Genomic DNA, 24249 nt, shown 5'->3' with positions numbered 1-24249 from the left:
CTTGGAGTAACAGAAATCAAAGAGTTCAGGTTCAACAGAGTATACAGACTCAAACTGGGTAGACATTAGAACCAGAAAAATACCCTCACTGCACCGGAAGTGGTAGGCTGGGAGAGAGAGAGAATATCTAGCCTAGATGTCACTGTGGTCACTAACTGGCACACAAACCACACTTCATCTAACTGAATGCGGCTACTTTTCACAGCCAGACATATAACCCACTCTAACTGAAACCTCACTGTCTATACATCATGTAACACGACAGTCCTCATCCAAATCACTGGTGCACACAGCAAGCACACCCCGCATGCTGCTGCTAGGACCGCCTGGCCTCAGCTCTTCCTGAAAACTGAGTACAGTTGAGAATCAAAAGCTGTCTACATCCACCTTAGCTCTCACCTCAACATCAGTGCCCCGGAAAGGAACAGCTGAGACTCTCAGCAAAATTCACACTCCCAGGGAACCTGCACAACTTCTAACTAATGACTTAGCTTTCCACACCTAAGTAAACCAGCCATGAACAGTAAGGCAACCTGGCTTACTCATGTCCCTGGGTGCCAATGCCGGGCTCCACTCATATGGGCATGCCACAAGCATTCACTGACGGTGACGAGAGTGATTACGGTTTGTTAAAACAAACAAAATGAATGAACAAATTCAGGTGCTATTCCGTGCTATTTCCCTTCAACTGGCTGACTCGCATTTGTTTTGCTTTAGACTAGGTTTCTCTATACAACCCTACTGTCCTGGAACTCACTCTGTAGACCAGGCTGGCCTCGAACTCACAGAGATTCGCCTGCTCCTGCCTCCTGAGTACTGGGATTAAAAGTGTGCGCCACTACACTCACATTTTCAAACAATTAAATGTTTTTTAAAGTAATAAACTTATTTTTCAAGTTTTTAACTGAATTTTTGCTCCCAAAATGAGTTTTCTAAAAACATGATTGTGATTAACAAAAAGGCAGCATTTTCCTAATTTCAAACTAAAGCTTACCTTATAACTCGTCTATTATGATCAAAGAAAAAACAGGTATTAGGTCCTAAAATTCACGATTCATCTAAAAATATTCTTAAAACTTAAAAAAAAAAATCTCAAAACCAAAAGCACCAACTGATTGTTCCTAATTCTGGACATAAGACATTAATTCAAAAATCCTGTGTGAAGCCAGCACCTCCCCTTGCCTGAGAGCTGACAGACAACTTTTCTGCACGCCATATGTACAAGCAAACCCTGTTGACATCATGCCTCAAGCACATCACCCAAGGTTAAGGGTGTAGTGTCCCAAAGTCAGGTCACTTAGGCTGTGACTGTGGCTCGGCTACCTTCTACTGGTTCCTTAAGAAAATACAGCCTCCCTTTGCTCACCCACAGAACAGGATAGTCTCCCTCAGGGGTCTTTAAGACTCAAATGACCTGCTACTGCACAGCATTCAGATGGGGTCTGGCATGCTGCAAAATCCTCGAGCCTCTCCAGCTTGTCTCCAGGTCTGTGGAGAGGCAGTGTCTGTCAGGTTGACCAAAAGGCATGTGATCACAATCTCATTGCTGGAACCTCACGGCAGCCCTGCGTGTCACGTGAAGAGCAGTAATAGCTCAGCCACCTTTCCAGCTGTTAACTTTCACCCTCCCCCTGCCCTGCTTTTCTCAAATTCTGTCTACAGAACAGAAGAATCAGGAAACAAAGGGTAACAACATAGTAAGTTCTCAATTCATGAAAAGGGTTCGCTTCTTCCTGGAGCATAAAAAAGCCCCACCACTGTGGCTAACATGGGACAAGATGGCTAAGCCGGACCCTGTGTACTCTGAAGGAACTAGCAGAGCATCAGGGGAGCACAGGGTAAGACTGCCTCACCAACGCTGCAGATATACAACACACAGAGCATGCATTCATACGGGGTTAAGTATCTTAACTGCAAGAATTAGAACTCTCTGAAAACCTGATAGACAGCCTTCAAAGGTGAGCTTACAAATTAGTACGGTCCCTGACAGTTAGCCATGTCTGCTTCCACTCTGTATACCACATGACACAGTAACATACTTCATACTTTTCTATCATCTAAGAACATAGGCTTCATAAAGACAAGGTGACAGGCAATTTTTGTCCTCTAGTGCCTAACTATATAGTACAAAAAATACTCAATTCAGTCATGTATCACTCAATGATAGAGACATGTGTTCTAAGAAATGCCACACTGGCCAGTGTTCACCACTGTGAAAACACCATGGCATGCAATGACACATGTAAGGCATCCGGTCCCAAGGCAATCTGATCTGATGGGACAGCTATGATGCATGATCCATGCCCAAAAAGTCACTATGCAGCAGCAAACTGTAAAAGCTGTGTGGCATATTCTCACCCTGTAAGGTCTGAGCTAAGGAAGTCTAGTACTAACAGTGGTTCTAACTCGGAACTCCCTTTTCTCCTGCTTTTGCTGACTATTATCAAACTGACTGAAGTCTCACATTATTCATGGTGTCAAAGAACTAAAGAAATAAAGTATGAACAATTTTAAATTAAAAACAATATCAACAATTGCTATTCTTACCAATGGGGTCAATTGTTTGGCTTTTTTGTTTGTCTGCTTGTTATTTTTTAACACTGTGTATGGGCGTTTGCCTGCATTTATGGCTGCATTATATACATGCAAGTAACACGTGGAGGCCAAAGAGGGTCCTAGATCCCCTGGAATTAGAGTTAGAGACAGCTGTGCGCTGCCATGTGAGTGCTGGGACTTGAGCATAGGTCCTGTGGAGGAGCAGCTGGTGTTCTTTAACTACTGAGTCCAGGCCTAAGTGTAGTCAATTTGTGACATTTTGACATTATGGGATAGCAATAGCAAAATTCTGAATTACAGGGAACATACAAAAACTATGTGAATATATTTACCATACATATCACATTTTCTTCAGAATTATCAAACTGTTTTTTCTAAACTAGTATCAAAATTAGCCTTATTTCTAAAGGTAACGTCCTAAGGCCTGGACCATAGGGTGGCACCATGGACATATTAAACTAAAGGTGTTATCTTTATACTCTAACTGCGCTGTAAAACGTTTGGCTCATTTCCTCTGAGAACAGTCTCACATCATAACTTGGGCTGGCCCTGGAACTACCTGCACAGCTCAGTTTGCCGCCTCTCATCCCTCCACTCTCCACATGTGGCTCCACATCTACTTCTCTTCTGCACACTTCCCATCTGACATCTCAGTGATGGCAAGATATACTGCTTCTTCAACCATGTCTGTCCTTGCCAAACTGCTGCTCTGTTTGCTTGAAACAGTATCCTGTGTCCCGGAGATTTAATTTCTGCCTTTTCCTTTTATAAAACTTCTCTGTCATCTGACCAACAACTATCACACCTAAAAGTGGCTGTTCTGACAAGACTTCACTTCCTTGAGTTGTGATCGGTATCATTTTTATGCACAACTTATTTTTCTAATTTTTGAAAGCTAATCATGTATTGGAATATATTATTCTATAAAACAAATCTGATAGGGTATATTTCATTTTCTAAAAAAAAATCAATCAATAAAACATAATCATTTTTGTTTCACGGTAAAGCCCTGTCTAGAAAACAGAGGCACCTTCCTTAAGAGTCGTAAATTAGAATCCCTCTCCATTTGCGCAGGCTGACAAAGCCAGATCATAAATGTGACTCACGCGTCGCCAAACAATACACAACAGAGCTTTTACCTTTGATGCTGTGTACAGAGAACACTGCAAGGAAAGCATCACCTAAAATGCTGAGTCCTTTGGTGCTTTTGCTTCGCTATAAAATACACTGACACAAAAAACTGAAAAATTCTTTAAATATCAGCTTTAGTGCTTAATTAAAATAGTACCAAATTATAATTCCAAAAATAATTTTAATATTTATATTAGTAAGAAAATATGCTTTTATCAAAAAGAAACTAATTGACATTACTAATACACATCATCAGCTGTCAATTTTTCTTGTTTTTAATTGCTACAGACTATATTCAAATTACTTATAAGAAACGTTGGAACCTCACGTGGGAGGAGGAAAGCTTGCAGATGTAAATCTCCCTAAAAATCTGTACTGCTCTGAAATTTTGGAACACTTCTAGCATTATATATGAAAATGCTAAGAGTCACATTTCCAGGTAATTTATAAAACAGTAAATACATTCTATTAAATCTAATCGTGCAGGTTAAACATGCTTTAAGGTTTATCAGGCTGGCTGTTTAATGTATTTAACAAATGCTGCTTGATGATAAAGCTAATGCCTGTATCACTTACCAGATATGAAAACATTGGCCAAAATGCACAAATAGAATTTAATTATATCCTGAAAGTTAGTCACATAAGCAAAGTTATTCATAATTTATAGTATGGTTTTGATTCACTTTAGCGCATATATTTTTATACTTGCATTTCTATGCAAATTACAAGTTGTAACATAACTATTACAGAATGTATCCACATAACTGAATTGATCTATTTAATCTAGAACATATCTAAAACCTCACTGAGCTGCCATAATTTCTGTCAGCATATGTAATACTGAATGACCAGTAAAATACCTGAATTGAAACTATTCCAGTCTAGCAGTTTGTAAGATCTTGTGTTACCCATAATTCCGACAAAAGCTGAGTTCAAAACAGCAAATTAGTTGATCAGTTTTAGGTGCAGAATAGTAGGAATAAAAGAAAACCTACAAACAAGAACACAACTGACAACAGCACTTGACAGGAACTGGAAGACAGACAGCAGAGTTAACAGGAAATAGAGACAGGAGAGGCAGGAGAACAAGCGCCAGTGACCTAGAATCAACTGTCTAGTCATCTGGTCACCTGGATGCTCGGGAACCACCCTGTCCTTCTGTTTATGCTTCAACTTGCCTGGCATTTAACAAAGGAAGGCGCTCTAAGAACTCAGAAGCCATCACCAAGAGAACTAGTAGCAATGTGCTTTTGTTTTGTTGTTGTTGTTTTGTTTGTTTTTGTTTATTCAAGACAAGGTTTCTCCATTCAACAGCTCTGGCTGTCCTGAAACTTGCTATGTAGACCAGGCTGGCATCGAACTCACAGAAATCTGCCTGGCTGTGCCTTCCAAGTGCTGGAATTAAAGGAGTGTACCACTACCACCTTGCTGGGGCAATGGTTTTAAAATAAGATTGTTTCCCTTTCCCACTGAAAATGAAATTAAAATGTCTCACATTTACTAGTTAAAAACTAAGTGCAGGACATTGCACCTGGATCCCAGCAACCCATCCTGCTCCAGCGCCACCGGGACAGTCTAACCCAGGTCTTCATGGACTATTACCATCCAGCTTTTCTCAACAAAGTATGTTTTTTTTCCATAAAAATTACTCAAGGGGCTTAGAGAAGCTGTTAGGTAAATGTTTCGTTTTAGTGCATTAATATATACATAAAAGAATCCAAAGAGAGTTTATTTTAAATCAAAATAAGATATTGGGACCATTAGCATATACACTTGATAAGTATTAAACCAAAAACAAAGCAAACTAAAAATGTAACTCTACAGCATCTCATAGGATTTAGGTACAGATACATGTACTTGAACTTTTGAGAATAGTTCATTAATAATAACTGAGGTTTCCCATGCATGATGGACAGCCATTCTGAGAGAGAGGAGAGAAAAGCGGTGAGCTGCTAGCTACAGCACACACAACTCATTCTGTGAGGACACTCTCCTTGGTTCTCGGGTTTCTTGCACAGATGGTGAAATGGTGGGTATGAAAACTCTCAAAAAGAAGATTTTGTAAAAGTAAGTACAAAATACTTTTATTTATTTAATAATAAATTTTATTAGATAATTATCACCATTTCAAGCTAATTTAAGTAAATTGTTTGGAAGCAACAAAATGAAAGAAGACATCAATGGAATGCATTTCTACAACTGTTTTGGACAGTATTACATCAATTAGTGCCATCAATCCATCAGGCAGTCATCCATGAAAAGCAGTGACCATCAGGGTGGGTAGCTTAGTCTTTTCTGTTCACGACTGAATTCAGTGTCACCTGCATGAATGTAATGTGCTACAGGGCAGCAGCCAGACGCCCTCTACGAGCTTCAGGGTGCACAGATACCATAAGGAACATAAGATCTGACACTACCATAAAAATAAGAAATGGGGAAAATAAATCTAAATTAAAACAAAATACTGGTGCTGAGACGATGGATTGCTCACTTCAGAGCTAAATAAACGTGACTGGCGCTGCCTTTCTGAAGCCTCATCTGCAGCTGGAAGAGCTCGTTCTTACCCCAGGTAAAATCCAACCACAGAGCACTGACTAAACTCAACTGTAAAGAACAGCGAGGCTCTGTCACACGCAGAGGGACTATCTACAATGTTTCCACCTAGTAATGTCAGAGCATTCTTTTCTTCTTTTCCTTCATGTCACAAAGAAGTTGCTGGAACTGATGAATTCATCTTCCAAAATAAACAAAACTACAGATGCCAATAGCGCTTCAGGTTTGCGGTGCTTCAGCAAATATCTGGCATGAGATGTGACTACTTAAGGAGCGACCATCATTGATGACGCTGGTTATAGAGTGAGAAACCCACCCAGCTATCTCTAATCCAAGGCCCTAACGCTGCCAGCACCCAGCTTCTGCCTTCTGCGTCATTCCACGCTGTACCTAAAAGACGCAAGCTACTGCTCCTCCTTGGTTGGCCACATGGCGAGTGAAAAACATTAACAACTTAGTGTAATGGCCGTGAAGGCCAAACAGTAAAAACCTTTATCTCCCTAAAGCAAATAAAAAACGAACCCAAACGTTAATCAATGATCCCCTCAAAATGACATCCCATCAAAAATAAATCAAAATGTGTTCATTTATTATACATTAAAAATAACTAATATATATGCCTTAATTTACCTTTAATTACGATTACTGAAAATATTTCAAAATAACATGAGGCAGCTTATAATCTGTTTTCACTTCTCTTCAGGTTAAATTTGCTTTCAATATTCATAAAAATCAATTTTTACAATTACAACTTAAGCCAAAGCAGTAAAATCAAACATATTGGAAGACATACCAGGATTGTGGATCCGGTCTAACAGCTTCACAGAACGTGCACTAACAACACCACCGACGTGCACGAGGAGTCCAGGAGGAAAGGCCGTCAAGGTGAGGAAGGGGAATTCCTGGTGAAGACAAGGACCAGGACAGACATGACCAAATGGACAGTGGCAGACTCTGCTCATGCAGCTCCTAGCCCAGGAAATGCATGGCCTGAAATAAATACACTACACCTGCTTTTTCATTAAAACTTCCCAGACACTTATGGTTCCAAATCTGTTTCCTACATCTGTGGTACCATTCAGAACCCAGCCGCCTTATCAATTCTGACCGAAGGGAAATGTTCAGGAGTTCCCAGCTGATCGACTTAGAGCATACTCTTCTCTCTTCTTAAACTCCTACACGATTTCCCAATGGCGCAGGGCTGGACAGCCTGGCAACCCATAAGCACTTTTCAGTAATGATGTCTCTCACATACAGGCAACACAGGCTGTTAGCAAATACTCCCAAGGCCAGCACCGTACAAGAGACCTAGAAAAGGGGAGTTTGGAGTGAAAGGACAAGCTATGTGGAAAGTGAGAGCCAATCACTGTGTGGCCAGATGCAAACAGACCACATACTATGTGTTAAGCAGAAGAAAGAAGTCCACGGTACAGTCGGGGAAGCAGCACAGCTGCAGGCCTTCCAAGCCGTGGCTCCCTTTCTGCCATAAGGATGACAAGAAAAATTCAAAAGAAAACTGAAGATAGGGACTCACTGAGAGAGCACCAGTCCAAGAGGGAAGTCTGTGGTTGCCAAAACATGGGGCATGTGCCAGTGTGGAGAAAGTGGATGCAAGGAAGGGGTGACGGCCGCCTGGCCTGCCTGGCTGTGAGTGAGTGAACTTCCCATAACCAGAAGTCACTCATCAACAGCATGACTACTTTCAGCGTAGTAAGAGCTAGAAAACAGCTTGACAGAGTCCTCGAAAGTCTGCAACTATTAAGGTTCATGCCCTGTATTCCCACGGCATCTCTATTGAGGATGCTCACACTGATAGAAAGTAGCTAAGATCTAAGATACTCGTCATTCCAAAGTTCATCATCATCAAATTCTTCAGGCCACAGCAGACAAAATGCAGTAAACAAAAGGAAAGTGCTACTACTAAAAGCAGGCACATATAAAAGCAGCAAGATGGCTGACCGGCTGCTTGAAGCATGAATACAAGGCTGCTGAAGCACAGTGCAGAAGGCAGGGCAACTTGCAATTCTCAGCACAGAGGAACAGTCCTGTATACCTCAGGATGCATAAATGTAAAAAGTGCACATAAGAGTACGCATATACATAAACACATTAAAATCCAGTCAAAACTTAGAAGTAACCTTTACTTTAATAATGGCAAGAACTGCTATACTGTCTAAGAAAAGTAAAAAACAATAGAATTGTTCATGTTTGACCTAGACTGAAATATGGAAGAGAACAGTAGGAAAAACATGGTTTAAATTCTATAATAAATTTTATCAAAAATTGTATCTTTATTTCCACCTGAATTTTTATACTGTTAACTTGAAATTAGACACATGGAAGTGGCAAACGTTATTAAAATGTAGTAACTGGTGTCCATGAAATTTCCTAGGGTTTTTTTTTTCAATTTTAGGAACGCTTAAATTTTAAAAGTTCCTTAAAATATCTCAGTTCTATGATGATCCAAAAGAATAAAATGTACTGTATATTTATTCTTTATACAACCATCTTTCATATATTAAGACAAGAATCACCGTGAGAGAAAAAAATGTTTGTAAGCTATATGAAAAACGGGACTTCCAGGCCTGAGGCAGTAATGCACTATAGAGTCTGCCTAACTTTGTGCAGGGCCCAAGGTGTGATCATTTATAAAACAGATGGAGAGATAGGCTGGAGGAGGGGAAGGGGGAGGGAAGCAAGAGAAAGAAGAGGGGAGGCAGGGAGGCAGATTAGGAGACTTGATAAAGGAATGAGTAGAACGTTTCATACTGAAGCAAGTCAGAGCAGAAAGATAACCAGCATTGCTGCTTCAAGAGGAGATGATTTGCTCTGCTGATGGAGCCTCCCTTACACACCCCCGTCCATCTAGCCAGCACTGATTCCTCTCTTACACACCCCCGTCCATCTAGCCAGCACTGATTCCTCTCTTACACACCCCCGTCCATCTAGCCAGCACACTGATCCCCTCCCTTACACACCCCTGTCCATCTAGCCAGCACACTGATCCCCTCCCTTACACACCCCCGTCCATCTAGCCAGCACACTGATCCCCTCCCTTACACACCCCCGTCCATCTAGCCAGCACACTGATCCCCTCCCTTACACACCCCTGTCCATCTAGCCAGCACACTGATCCCCTCCCTTACACACCCCCGTCCATCTAGCCAGCACACTGATCCCCTCCCTTACACACCCCCATCCATCTAGCCAGCACACTGATCCCCTCCCTTACACACCCCCGTCCATCTAGCCAGCACACTGATCCCCTCCCTTACACACCCCCATCCATCTAGCCAGCACACTGATCCCCTCCCTTACACACCCCATCCATCTAGGAGGCACACTGATCCCCTCCCTTACACACCCCGTCCATCTAGCCAGCACTGATTCCTCTCTTACACACTCCCATCCATCTAGCCACCAAAATGATTTCCTCTAAAATACAAGACTTAATCTACAATAAGCAAACACTTGTGAATTATTTGGGCTGACGTCCATATGAAAAGAATGCTCCAATCAAAAAGTTGTTGCTGTTACTGACAGGGGTAAGCACGGCATCTCCACATCACCAAGACTGCGGCATATGCTGACACACGCTAGGGCTGTGTTAAATGCAGAAAGTGACTTTCAAATCTGCACCACACACAAGAGAGGTGCTATTGTAACTCAACATTTTAGAAAGCCAAGGATGGCAGGGCCTTCTATTCCTATACTTTTTAGCAATAAACTTTATCGCCTACATTTGTTCTTATTTCTCATCCAATGTCATTCAGAACTTGATTAATTTACAGTCTGTGCATCACACTTGTTGAATTTATAGTTGATCTTTTTCCTCATTGTCAAAGGAAGCTTCCCCAAGATTAGTTCAAGCATGTTCTGCTGTCAGTGTCTGAATGGCAGTTTGAGAAACTATAAAAAGTCATTCTCTAGAAAGTCCATTAATGTTTAAAGCATCCTTCCCTGTTGTCCCCAGATGGATTTTACTTGTTGATGCTTTGATATACGTCAATAACATAAATCATAAAAATATGTGATAGTGTGTCTTTAAAGAAAGGCAGTTAAAAAAAATAAAACACAGCAGAAATATTATTTTCCAGAGATTTATATGGGGTTTTTCTTTAAAGATATACAAATGGCTCAAATTTTATATCAAATATTTTGTTAACCCCAGAGAACATAGCCCAATTGTAAATAAAAACTCCACACTAAAGCTGGAGAGTAGCAGTTATGAGCAACTGCTGCTGCAGAGGATGTAGATTTGGTTCCCAGCACCCAGGTCAAGCAGCTCACACTGCCTATAACTAACTCCATGACCAGGGATCCAATGCCTTCTGCTGGCCTCCACATGCATACACATACAGACACGTGCACACAATTAAACATAAAAATACATTTTAAAAAACAACCCAGCACCATCCCTGCAATGGTTTATCATACAATTTCATCCACTAATAAGGAGATCTTAATTCACTATAAATGCGCTTTTTATCCGTGTTTCCCAAAAGTGTGTTCCTTGGGAGCAGGTAAAATACCAGGTTTACTAGGCTTCTTTCCTCTCCTTTTTGTCTCATATTCTTTTCTTTCTTTCTTTTTTCTTTCCCCATGTAATCCAGGCTGATCCTGAACTCAGAATCCATAAGTCTCAGATTCCAAGAGCTGGAACTGCAGGTATATGCCTCAGTATCTAGCTCCCGGCTTTCTTAACTAAGGAAAACACACAACTAAAAACCTATGTGAATACTTTTAAGACCAAGTATTTTAATGCTCTAAGTGTATCATTGCACAGATGTGTTCGAGCAATCTGGTCACTTCTACAGAGAATTTACTGTACTGCTGCATGATTTTTCCCCCAAACAAAAGTGACCTCAAGAGCAGCCAGAGGTGACTGGAAAAGCCAAAGTCACTGTTGCATTTGCTGTTTCTTCTGAACTCAGGGAAGTCAAGGGACTACTGCTGCATACACTAATGGCACAGATGTAAAGCAATGATAGTTACATGTCAGGTTTTACACAGTTGTACACAACTGCAGTTCTCTGGACTTTTGTTTTTAATCCTATGAGGACTATAACAACAGAAACCAAGAAAATATAAAGGGGCCAAGGTGTGAGTTGGGGGAAGGGAGAGTTTTCAGGTAATACAAAGTAAGAAATAGAAAATGGGGAGTGGACTCCAACTCCAAAAGAATCGAGTTTAAAACACATGGTGAAGCAGGCAAATAATACCAGTTGGGTGCCAATTTGTAGTAAGAGAGGCGGCCTGGTTGTTCCTGGCTGCTTAGACCCAAAATAACCACACCGAAACTGTATTAAATCACCGCTTGGCCTATTATAGCTCAGCTCCAGCTTCTTATTAGTTAGCTCTTACATCTAGAATTAACCCATCTCCATTATTTTATATTTTACCACGAGGCTTCTGGCCTATAGGCAAGATTTTGGCTTGTCTGTCTGGCAGCGGCTCCATGGCTTCTGACTCTGCCCTCTTTCTCCCAGCATTCAGCTTAGCTTTCCCAGCCTAACTAAGTTCTACCTTGCTATAGGCAAAGCCAGTTTCTTTATTCATTAACCAATAAAAACAACACATAGACAGAAGGACCTCCCACACCACAGGGCTATGATTTCTTAAAAGTTGTTTGATAAACCTTCAAGGAATCACATTATTTTATATTAACTTAAAATTATAAACAATAAATACAAGTGTATATAAGTGTGTATGCACACAAAAACATACACACATAAAATAGCTTAAAGGAAGTTAAGCCACTTGGGTCAACAACACTCCCCTACAAGAACTACAGACTAACAAAAACCCCAGTACCAAACATGAGAAACCTCTTTTCAAATGGTTGGTATTATGGTTCAAATGACTCCTAAACACTATCAACTATTGACACAGACCTTGGGCCCCTACTGCTGACAAATGACTCCCAATTTGAGTTGCATCTGACCTGAAAGTTTTTTCCCCTGCACTCTAGCCTCCACAGTATCAGAAAATACTATGCAAGCTGCCAAGACAGGGATAGCAATAAACAGCTGTGAGCCACAACAAAGACAACATGCAAGATAGCCTAAAGGTTCAGTAGGGCCCTCTTGTGGTGGTGATCACAGCTGTCTTAGCAAACTTAAAGCCCACTCAGCAGGAGGAAAATCCTACCTGAATCATAGCTTCCTAGCTAGTGAGGTCATGGACATCAGAAAAGAAACTGCTGCATACTAAACCATCTTAATGCCATACCAAATTATAAATCTTATCCTTAGACACGAGGGTGCAGGATACGCTCCCACTCTCCAGCAATAGAGCCTGTTTACAGCAACCAGAGACCACCTCAGCAAACACTGAACATAACAATGGGACCGCTCCACAGAAACATCAACACCACAGCTCCTGAAACTATGACTCAGAAAAGCTCTGAAAAAAGGGAGCAGAAAGACTCTAAGAGCCAGAATAACAAGAAGTCTGCTGTGAAACATTGTCTCCTAGAAATGGCTACATAAACAAGGCAGAACAAGGGCAATACCAATGGACATGCTAGTGCAGACGGGTAAAATCTCACGGTGCCCCACCTCTAGGCAAAGAACTACAAGCAACTAATGACTAACAGAAGAATTAGCTCGCTCAGGGATGAACAACTTATCGACTGTCCAATGCAGAGTAGTCAGCCCTGAAACCATATGCATTAAAAAAAACAGCCTTAGCAGGTTGTACTTACATATTTTTGCATAAAAATACATATATGTATTTATGTAATAATAACTTTTTTTAAAAGAGACTATCAACGTAAAAGTGGGTGGACATGGGAGGAGCTGGAGAGAAGAAAGGGGGTAAGTGATGAACTTCTACTTCAATTTAAAACATACTGTAAAGAAACACACACAAAAAACTTTTACCTAGGCATTTTAATTCCAGCATTTGCCAAAGTTAAAGCAGTATGATTATGAGTTTGGGGCTAGCCTGAGCTATATAGTGAGATCTATGTTAACCTGGGCTACATATTAGATATCATCTCAAAAAAACAAGACAAAAAAAGCCCACAAATTTTATCTAGACCAAATCCAAAATGAAATAGCAGTAAAGGTCCGTGGGCCAGACAGTGAGGTCACCACCCGCACTGACTCCACACAGTCACATTTCCAGTATACCACCTCATCAGTCAAGCTTTTCTGTTCCGATGAATCCTAACATGGCAATTTGATTTAAAAAAAAAAAAAAAAAAAAAAGGGGAGAAAGCAAAGATAAAACCATTCTGACCTAAAACAAGGTTAAAAAAAAAAAAAAAAAGATACCCACACCGCCACTCTGACCCTATTCTCCATACTTCTAATCTTTGGCTCTGTTTGACTTACTCCACGACCCCAGTTTTAGCAGAGCCTTTGGTGAAAGTGGTTGATGTGCTGCCAAGGGAGGAGCAGCTGAAAAGCAAATGCGGCTTTAACACAAAACAAAGATCGGCTCATGGAAAGGTGCTTGCCGAGCATGTACAAGGCCCTGGGTTCAATCCCAAGAACTCCAAGAAAATCGAGACCTGGGTAGAGCTCAACTCATTACTATACTTCAGCTCTGCTCACTCCACCCTATCTAAAGGCAAACAGTACATATACAGCTACTTGCAGTATAAGAAAAAAAATTGCCTAGAGAATAAATTTAGTCTGTGGTCACAGAATCAGGAGGAAACAAACTGCTCTCAGAGGCAAACTGCAGGGGGGAGGAGAACGTTTATGGTGCTCACTGTCTCACCAGCGCTCTCTCCCAAGTGCTAGTATAAAATGAGCAAACAAAGGAGGAGTCTAAGTGCTTACAGCTTCCAAAGCAGACAGGAGCTGTGGAGCTCTGTCTGAAGCACAGGACAGGACACACGGAACCATGCACTGCATCAGCAGAAAAGAACACAAGCCTCACAGTACTGAGCTCAGGGAAAGCCAGCAACATTTGTTAAGAGCTTAAATAAAACTTAGGTGAACAGGATTAAAAGTAGAAAAGCTTCTAACACAAGGCGCAGGCTCTCATACATGTTCAGAAACATACCCGCCTTCTACAGAACCTATGAGGCGATCCTCCCTTAGTAACGATGTTTATAAAGAGAGAGAGAGAAATCATCCAAAAACTAGACTCAGTTTCTCACTCAGCAAATTAAACATTAAGCATAATCATTAAAATAAAATTATAGACAACTCTATTAATTTTAATCTACAGAGTATTTGTCTTATCTCTAATCAACAAGCCAGTGACAAAAATGACAAACATGTTAATATACTACAGCATTGTTTTAATGTAATGTTATTGAGATGTTTTTCTGCAAAAATATTAGCTATTTTCTTTTCTATATTGTAACTTTAATAGAAATATAGAAATGATTTCAGCATTCAATGAGTTTTCAGGAGAAATATTTTAAAGATTGGAACACAAAACAAAAAACAGAATTTTTCTAACTTAAAGTAAATGCTGGTAAATAAAATACTCTGATATCTTAAAGTAAATGTTGGTAAATAAAATACTTTGATATCTTAGATACAATCGATCACTAAAACTGCAGCATTACAGATATGGTCAAAAGTAACTTTCGGGAGTTTAAGCACACAGGAATATAAGAACACAAAGCCATAGCGACAATGCAAGAATAGGAAGAAATGCTGAGTGACTCTTACCCGCTGTTCCAATGCCGACTGAGTCTGTTGTCGTAGAAGAGCTTTAAAGGGCCCCCCTTCTTTTCCAGCACTACCACTTCCCATTCCTATAGGACATCAGCACATAAATAACAACCAAATAGCAACTATAACACAGCAAGATAATTGCATTCATCTTTATAAACAGTATGAGTCAAAATACAAGAAAATGATCCACACATTTTACATAGCCTGAGATGGCATCTGATACATACATTTTATTCTACTATACTAAGACTGTCTTTATAGCAAGACATCAAAATTCTGGTCACATCTAGCTTTAGAATCAATTTATTCTAATAAGATTATTAAAAGGAAACAATTTTTTGATAACATTCAATCTTTAAAATGTAACTTTTACTAAAATAATCAAAAGAATAACTATCACTATGCTAAAAATTTAAGTACACCAAAATATCTGATGAAATATAGAGAAACATACTACGTGCTCATTTAAAATACCAGAAGAGAGCTAAAGAGCATGGAATCAGCATTCAGAATGAAGTTTATTCTCTGCTGATGCCCACTTCGAAAGACAGTGTCACCCTGTAACAGTGAGTTCATTCACAAAACTCAACACAAATTTTTGGAAAAATAAATCACACATGGGTAAATAAATCTCAAATGTACACAGTCAGGGATGAAAGAATTCTATTTCCTCCCTCTTAAAAGCATTTTTAAGGCTAGTTTCACATTTCTCTCTCTACTGCCTGTTGTTGCTGTTGTTTGGATAGTACCACAAGAACAAATGTGACCCAGGACTTGTGTGGAAATGGGATGGGTGAGAAGCTGGTGCTGCAGACTGGGTGAGCACACCCTCCCTAAACTAAGATGCACACAGCCACGTCTACTGCAGTGCCTTCAAAGGAACTAATTCACATTTACATTTTTAGCTGCTCTTGGATAAGGAAACAAAGGTTAGCATGTGTGTAGTCCCACTCTGTTCTTTTACAAATAAAATTTTTCTTATAATAATCGAAACATTTTTAGAGACTATACAATGCTAACTGGAAATAAAACTAAGATATTTATATGAAGCATATTAAAAGTCATAAATAAAAGGTAAGTTTGCAGTGATAAATAAATTACCAGAAAACATAGCAGAATAACTTGATTAATGTAGTGGATAAAAAATGTATAGTAAAAGAATATCATCAAAATGAGACTTAAACTGGTTCAAACAGAATAATTTTCTCATGTAGCCTTATGGTTTAGCAACAGGATGGCACAGGTCTGATGTGGGTAGAGCAGGTATGGAGGGGGGCGAAGCATCTACAATGATCACTGAGTGAGAACCTAGGTACTGATCGTTACAACAAACATCCACATCCACGCCTTGAGACATAATTCTTTTTAAGAATAAAGTTTAGTACATAGTCATAATTATCCATCAAATAACCTCCACTGGCATCTTTGTAATTCTGATTAACTGTCAGTAAAATAACTAATAAACACATAAAGCACACAATAATTCTTTATGGTATAAAGTAATATGTTCTCAAAGATGATTTAAAATAAAGGGATTAAAAAAGCTGACATAATGTGATCCTACCAGAAGCAGCCAGGAACAGCTCTTCACTGAAAGAAACACTTTTCCTCAGAACGGGGCTGACAAGGCTAGAGTGATGAGGGGTAAGGCTAGATTCCGAGAGGAGGCGGGACTTAAGGTGAAGGGAACCACAAGGGAGGGGGGTGGAGCTGGGGCACAGGTAGATCCCAGGCCCCTGTGGGTAAGGAGCTGTGGAGGAAAGTAGCAAAGATGCAGATTCAGAAGATCAGAAAATGCAGGAGAAGGAAAGCAATGATGAAGCAAAACATAACAATCAAATGGATTTCAAATGCAGACAAATTAACACTGAGAGTAAGAACACCCACCCGCCAGAAGCTTCTAAATTAACAAAGTCCTTGCAAACGTTGCAGTCATTAAAAATTTCTAAATAACTAACAAGGTTTTATGTTATTTACATCACTTTTAACTGACTTCTTCAAGGACTTAAATTGCCCACCGATTTTTGTTGGTTGGTTGTGTGTCTAAGAACTTGTATGGTTGAAAACACCACTCCTTAGTATTATGATGAAAACTTGTTGTTTCAATCATAAGCACATATTTAAAGTGGTAAAGCCTGGTACCTCCCATGTTACTAGCTAAGATACCGCATATTGTTGTGTTAACGGAATACTCATTTAAAAAAATCATCAAAAAGTACTGCATTATGAATTCAAAATGGCCAGTTTTTTTTCTCTCCAGCTCTGAAACACAAATTAATCCTTTTACTTTTCCTCTAAAATTTTCAACTTTAACCTGATCACAGTATGATTTACAGAGATTTACATACAAGATTAAAAACCCTGTGGACAATAAAAAGTATGTACAGCAACAGACTAAGAAAATAAAATAAACTCCAAATCAAGTTTGTAAGTCTGTCATACACCGGCATTCAAAAATTTCACTCCTGTTGAGAACTTGAGGAAAATATTTTTAAAGTCTCATTTTTAAAAATGTCATAAATTAGATTCTAATAAGTAAGAAAATTTTTAAGAAATCTAACAGAAAAGTAGCATTCATCATAAACAGAAAATAACTTTCTCAGGCTACCTTTATTACCTATGCTCTGTTTTTGACTTCTCAGTTTATAAATAATAGATCAGTTCATCCTACTATTTCTCAGAAGGCTGACTCCTGAATGTGGGATTAGAGAGCAGAGAAAGACACACACTGAGCAGCAGCTTTGGAAGTGTGAGACCACTGCTCTGCCATTTCCAAGCTGAGAAGTGGAGCGCCCCTCAGGACCACACCAAGGACTCGCAACAAGGTTAGGAGTCTGGGGACACTAACACACAGTAAGTTACTGAGGCAAGGAAATATACCACAGAGTCAGTGTCTAAGCAAATACGCTGGAATACACTGTAAACGAGACTTTTAAGAAACAGCACTACAAAGGTCACCACTAGCACAGATGATGCCAGTCAGAAACCTTGACAGATCTGGTTCAGCCACTTATCTGAACAGTCTTTAGGTTTAGCCTTTTATGGAAATTAAAAAACAAAAGGCCAAGAAAACATTTTCAAAACTCTATGGTATAACAAAAAATAATCAGTAAGTATATTGAAAAGTAGCCTAGAACGCAGAACACCCGAACCTTAAAACTATGTTAGGAGATCCTCCTGTCCCTGAGGGCAGAGCCAGAGCCCAGGCTGCACTGAGCAGCCAGCAGAAGACCATTTCGGCTCACAAGGTAGAAAACAGCCTCAGCAACTTAACAAGATGTGGTCCCCAAAAGCATCCAGGAGCTGGGAATGAAGCTGAGAGGTAGAATACTGGCCCAGAGGGCAGGATGTGCTGGGTTTCAACTCCGGTGCCAAGAAAAAAAAGGGAGCAGAGGAGACAAAACTATCCTAAGTCTATCCTGTTCTGACCATCATGAACATTAATACCAGTCAGTCTCTTACTCTGTGTGTCTGTCTGTGTGTGTGTGTGTGTGTGTGTGCGTGCGTTTCATTACAATTTGAATGGTTCAATTTTGTGGGGACAAAGATAGCCAAAATGCCACATGCCACATTTTAAAGCATCCATCACTATAAAATACCACTGTATTTCTAACTGTTACTCATAATTATACACAGTAAGCTTTCAGCACCTGTAGGGATTGGTACTGGAGCCACCATTACCACCTTACTACAGTTTCTTATACAATGTGGGGTATTATCTGCAAATAACCTATGCACATCCTCCTGTCTATATTAAATCACCTTTATGTTGCTTATGGTACCATATGCTAAGCTGGAGAAGAAGTTCTAATGCTGCATCATCTGGGCAATAATGAAAAGGAAGCCTGCCTGCACTGGGGACAGGAGCAATCTTCTCAAGGATTTCTGACCTGCAGCTGGTTTAATATGTTAAGACTGACCATATATTTATAAATAAAGTAACTGTAAAAATAATCAATGCTGGAGAGGTAAGGCAGGGATGGCAATAAAAATAAAGAGAAAGAAACGTGTTTATAGTATTTATATTCAGTGACCATATTTATAAAAAAAGGAAAGAAAAAAAGAAATAGTCTATAATAAATAATACTGCTTTGGAAGTAAGATTTTGTTTTGATTGTTTTCGCAAGATCTGGATCCATTTTATATTCCTCTTCTAACACTAAAATAAAACATGAAAGGTTATTAAAGATGGTAAACTCAAAATAATATAAATAAAAACTGTTTTAATCAATCTGATAGGAAAACTGCCAAAAATAGTACTTAAAATACCAATACTAGTAAGTTTACAAACTTTTAATCTTTTTTAAAAAATTATTTAATTAATTTTGTTCTATTTCAGGAAGACACTAATTTAATCTTTTATCAACTTTTTATCAAAAACATTAACAAAAATCCAGAATTCATTCATAATACAAACAGGAGAGGGAAAATTATAGATTTAATGAATTGAAAAATATTCATGGCTGAAGAAATTTAAAATCCAGTTTCACCCTGGAGAGCAAGTCTAGCAAAACTAAGCACCCTGATCCCATGGACTCAGTATCAACAATGGCTAAACAGTTAAATGTCACTCACCAAACAAAATAACTCCTCTATAAAAAAAAAAAAACAATTTTAGTAATTGAAATGATCAGTATTTATACTGTCTTTGTTGTTGTTGGTGGTGGTTTTTAAGGCAGGGTTTCTCTGGGCAGCCCAGGCTGTCCTGAAGCTTGACCAGGCTGGCCTTGAACCTGGCGATTTGCCTGACTCTGCCTCCCAAGTGCTGGGATTAAGGTGAGCACCACTGCCGCCTGGCTATATTATCTTTTAAGTTAACATGTTATCAAGTTAATAAATGGATGTGACCAATGCCATTTCCTCTTCTCTTTTTGACTTTTTTTTTCTGTTTTTAAACTCAGGACAGTATCTTACACTGACCTAACCTTAAAACAATAAGCAATGGACAGACATCTGTACTGCTATACAACCATTCCAGTTCTGAAATGTTTCCATTAAAAAAAAAAACACAAAACTAAACTCTAAAATAAGAATAAATAACGAATAAATTAATATTATGCTCAAGAATTATGCTTCAATAAAGCAATTTGACTGTAAACCACTAGGGTGACTATGCAGTGCCTTAAGACGGCATTCCTCTGGACCTGAATATGAAATGAAGGCTGTCAACATCCAAAACTTGATATCAACAATGATTAAATTGGTTAAAAGGTCACTCTCCAAACAATGTCTCTACAAAATTTATTTTCAATAACTGAACTAATCATCATTCACATTCACTTTTAACAGAAATGTGAAAATAGGAGGAAGACTTGGACGGGAAGCTAAGAAGAAACAGAACAAGTTTTCAAAGGAAACACGAAGGGCGGGTGGAGAGCCTTACCAGTCTTGGGTGTCAGACTCAAGTCTGTGTCAGAAGAAGAGGACTGTCGGCTGTAGGACTTGGAAGGTGAAAAGGAATAAGTTTGGTTTTTCAGAGGGGTTGAGGGTCCTGATGAGTGAGGATTGGGATTGGGATCTTCATTGAAGGGAATCCTGCCAGAAGAAGGTGGAGACATATTAAGCAATCATGTGCCAAAGGGCTCGACAGTTGGCAGCATGATCCCAACATCAGGAAAGAAGTGGGGTAGGGCCGGCAGTCATTTAAGTGTGGAGCTGGGAATGAGGCCAAAAACAATGAACTGCTCTTTAATCATTCAGCATTCTCCAGATAATATTTATCTGCATTGAAACAGTTAATAAGCCAAGTGGAAAAGCAAAGAAGCATGAAATGGTAGACTAATGGGGATTTAAAAATATACATATTAAAAGGAAAAGTAAAAAGAATAAATAAATAAGAAAATATTTAAATAAATGGTTTATAAGTTACAAAAGAAAATGACCACAAATGGTGTGTGGAAATATCCGCAACTGTCTTCATATTTACACACACACAAGTATCTCCAAAAGAAAAAACTGTTTCCTTATCCTATAGCATCAGAGTGCCACAGCTAAAAACACAGCAAGAAGAGTAAGTAGAGCCACACAGAAACACTGCATCTGAGGCAAACAGTTGCTTACCTGTTTTCCAATAACTCTCTTCCACAGAATGAACAGACCCTATTGTTTCAAAACCCTACAGACTTTGTACATGAAGAAAACAAGCAAATCAAAGTGTCAGTGCCTGCTTCATTAGAAGCATTATCAATTTCAATTCTAAACAAACACAGAAATATTCACATAAATACAATTGGAGGGTTCTCAGAATGCAATACCAAAAATCATAGGGCTCTGAGAGGATCTGTGGAAGAGACTTTGGAAGCTGGAAAAACACCTTCGCTTCCATAGTCAGAGCCTTTATGTCAGCTAAACAGAAGTCCTTTATTGAAGCTGAATTTGAAGTAAGAAAGGGAAGAAGCAAAGATTTGTGGTACCTGCCTATGCTACCTGCCTGCCTGTCTCTGCAGCCACTCTGCCCGTGGCCTGCCTCTCCCCAGCTCTGGAGTCTGAGCAGTCTCGTACCAGTATAGATGAGAGTGGGAACAGACACAGAGAAGTTCTGAGTGAGTCGTGAGCCAGTAGCAGTGTGAATTGGGCTGTTGTGAGTCGAGCGGCATCCATGGCTTGGAGGATGAACCAGCGGAGACCTGAAGGAATTTGTGGTCAAAGTGGAAGAAAAGAAAACAATATATACAACAGATTGCAAAAGTTAAGTTAAAATTATTTTGGAGGAGCTTTTGTTAAGGGAGAAAACTTACTTTTTTAATCCCTAGCATGCAAAAAGTTGAAATTAAAAAAGAACAGCCAATAGTTAATGTGTTAGGATATAAGTACAATATTTTAAAGGATCAGATTAACAAATCAAGAGCTGTAAATAAGAAAAATAGCAAGTATAACTGTCAATGAAACTAAGAAAGACTACTAAGACTTGAATTTTATTTAAGTTTTTTTAAAAATACTTGCTTTGTTTTCATCCAAAAAGGACTTGCTATTATGTTTATGAGAGGAAAACACCACAAAAGTGAAAGTCAAACAGCTGTCACCATCTTCTAAACTACGGTATGAACTGCTTATTATATTTTTCTATGAAGTTTAGCAATAATTTATGTTTATATGACCAGAATTTTAAGACAGAGGTACTTAGGAATATGTTAAGAACAGCCAGCAAGAAGAGAAAACGAGGAAGCGCCCAGGTGTGAACAGGCACAGCTCAGCCTTTTAACATACAATATACACTGGATAAAAACAGGAAATCTGGCAACTGGACAGCAAGAGACCATGATGGGACAGATGCTCTGCTGTGCTTTGCTAACATAAGCCTAAGCTGAGACATTTAACCTCTTAGAGGTGGTCTGTTTTTATATACACAGCTGAGCAAGGGAGTTCTTTTCTCCCCTAAGCGAAAAAGAGCCTTCAAATTCTCAAACTTGGACAGTTCTGTGCACACAAGAAATCACAGGTAAGGCCCTTAGAAAGCATGTGTGTGCCGAGCAGTGATACATCACACAAATGATTTATTTACAAGGAGAGCTCAGTGAGGAAATCAAAGGGATGTGCACTGCTGCACAGCAGCTAAGAGGAAGGAAACTTACAGAACACACAAGCTATTAATGCAGGTAAAGCATTACGAACACGGCAAAATTCCAAGTATGACAGCAAATCAGAGTTCACGTGTGCTGGAGTGCTACCATGGTATACTCTGAGTTCTACCAGTTTCCTTGTATCAAAGTTTGCCTCAAAACAATTCTTTCCAGCGTGAAATACATTCCATCCACTCTAAGCTTTCACTCATCTAGATAACCTACTAAATCCAATCTGTTTCCTTTTACCAAATTCCAATCTAAAATCAACAATGTTATACAATAACCAAAGATTAGATAAGTTTTAATGAGCTAAATCATAACGAAAGTTAAAATATCACCCAAACTGATCCCTTATGACAGAGTATAACAGATGAGACAGAGCAGCCTACATCCCAAGGGGCTTTCTAAACAGGGCCTACATTGCAAGATGCCTTCCAAAGATCCAAATTCTGCAGGATGGAACACATCACTCCAGCCTCACAATTTAAAGTAAATGGCTGTGAGAGCAAAGGAAATACAGTTCCTCCAGGATTTACTGAGGGTCTTTGCGGAATGCAATGAAACACAACCTTGTGGCTTCTCTGAGGCTCCACCAAGTAAAACACTGTTCACTCAAGACCTCAGTGTACAGACGACTTCAGAGACACACCTGCAGAAGCCAAGGCGCAGGAGGCGGAAGTAAAACTACATGGTGGCAACAGACAGACTCAGGTTGTGTGTGTGTGTTCACCTATTTATTGATTTGTTTTTATTATTTTGAAGTAAAAAAAAAAAATCTTCCCAAGTAGCCCAGGCTGGCCTCCAACTTGAGAGCCTCCTGCCTCAGCCTCCCAAACACTGAGATTAAAGGCACATGGTAATTGGCTTGACGAGGGAAGTCTTTAATTTGGTATGGAAGGAGGGATAGGGTCTGAATCTGCATGCATCTAACTCTACCTGTATCAGCTGAAAGTTCGCCCCCTCTCAGGATACATCTTATCTATGCATCTGTACTGCAGCATCATGAACACACCCAGGACCTCATGCTTGTCAGGCAAGCACTCCAGAAACCACTGAGCAACAGCCCCGGCCTTAGGACACATTTGTAATGGAACATAAAGCAAACTGAGGTTACCACTTTTAAAATCATTTCATTTTTAAGTACATTTTCAAACAAAATTGGTAATACTATGCTAAATCTTGTGAACAGAATTCAATCCAAATTACTAAAAAACATCAAAGGGGCTAAACAAGAATATGTTCAAGATTTAAAAAAATCATTTTTCAAAAGGATCACGGCGGGGGAGATCTTTTCTGAGAACTGGGATCATTTCCATTTGCCTTCAGCTGACTAATACTGATATAGAAAATGGATTAGATTCTCTATCTACAGAATTTCAAACCTCCACATAGGGAAAAGTCAGCAGACTGTAGCCTGAGGCCAAAGCTACCTGCCATCTGCTTTGTAAAGGAAGCCTTACTGAAACACAAAAAACTCACTAACTTATACACTGCTGGTGTTACAATGGTGCAGTTACACAGTAGCATCAGCAGAAACTAGATTACCTACTGCCCTACCTGGGCACATAGCCTCCCAGTCCTTAACCTAGAACTATCTCCAGATCACTGGTCCTTACGGAATTATTAATGGCTCCAGCATGGAACAAGTGTTACTTCACTTGCATGGAGTTGCTCCAATTATATAAATTGGTCAGCATTTCTGGTCCCCAACAAGACTTTCAACATAATTGTTACAACAAAAAAAGAAATCATCATTCAAACATTCTCCACTGCCAGTTCAGAATAGCACTTATCTGTAATAT

The 24249-nt window shown here is 39.5% G+C and overlaps 1 protein-coding gene across 22 annotated transcripts in view; it reads right to left on the bottom strand.

Annotated features, from left to right (window-relative positions):
- Window positions 1–24249, bottom strand: part of C2cd5 (C2 calcium dependent domain containing 5) — a 92162-nt gene that overhangs the window by 43965 nt on the left and 23948 nt on the right. For 3 of the 22 annotated variants that reach the window (XM_085687315.2, XM_085687316.2, XM_085687320.2), the window contains exons 8-13: window positions 20269–20420; window positions 16450–16635; window positions 14880–14965; window positions 14260–14292; window positions 7034–7142; window positions 4548–4613 (exon numbers count right to left, since the gene is read on the bottom strand). In XM_085687315.2, the coding sequence (XP_085543441.2) occupies window positions 4548–4613; window positions 7034–7142; window positions 14260–14292; window positions 14880–14965; window positions 16450–16635; window positions 20269–20420 (632 nt within the window). Of the gene's footprint in view, window positions 1–4547; window positions 4614–7033; window positions 7143–14259; window positions 14293–14879; window positions 14966–16449; window positions 16636–20268; window positions 20421–21386; window positions 21512–24249 lie in introns of all 22 variants that reach the window. The other 19 variants (XM_085687324.2, XM_085687325.2, XM_085687332.2 and 16 more) reach the window with 12 other exon arrangements.

Source organism: Myodes glareolus, chromosome 3 (assembly GCF_982192425.1).
Source record: "Myodes glareolus chromosome 3, mMyoGla1.1, whole genome shotgun sequence".
Taxonomy (NCBI): Eukaryota; Metazoa; Chordata; class Mammalia; order Rodentia; family Cricetidae; genus Myodes; species Myodes glareolus.
Note: the sequence above shows the minus strand (reverse complement) of the source record. Positions and strands in the feature narration are given on the sequence as shown.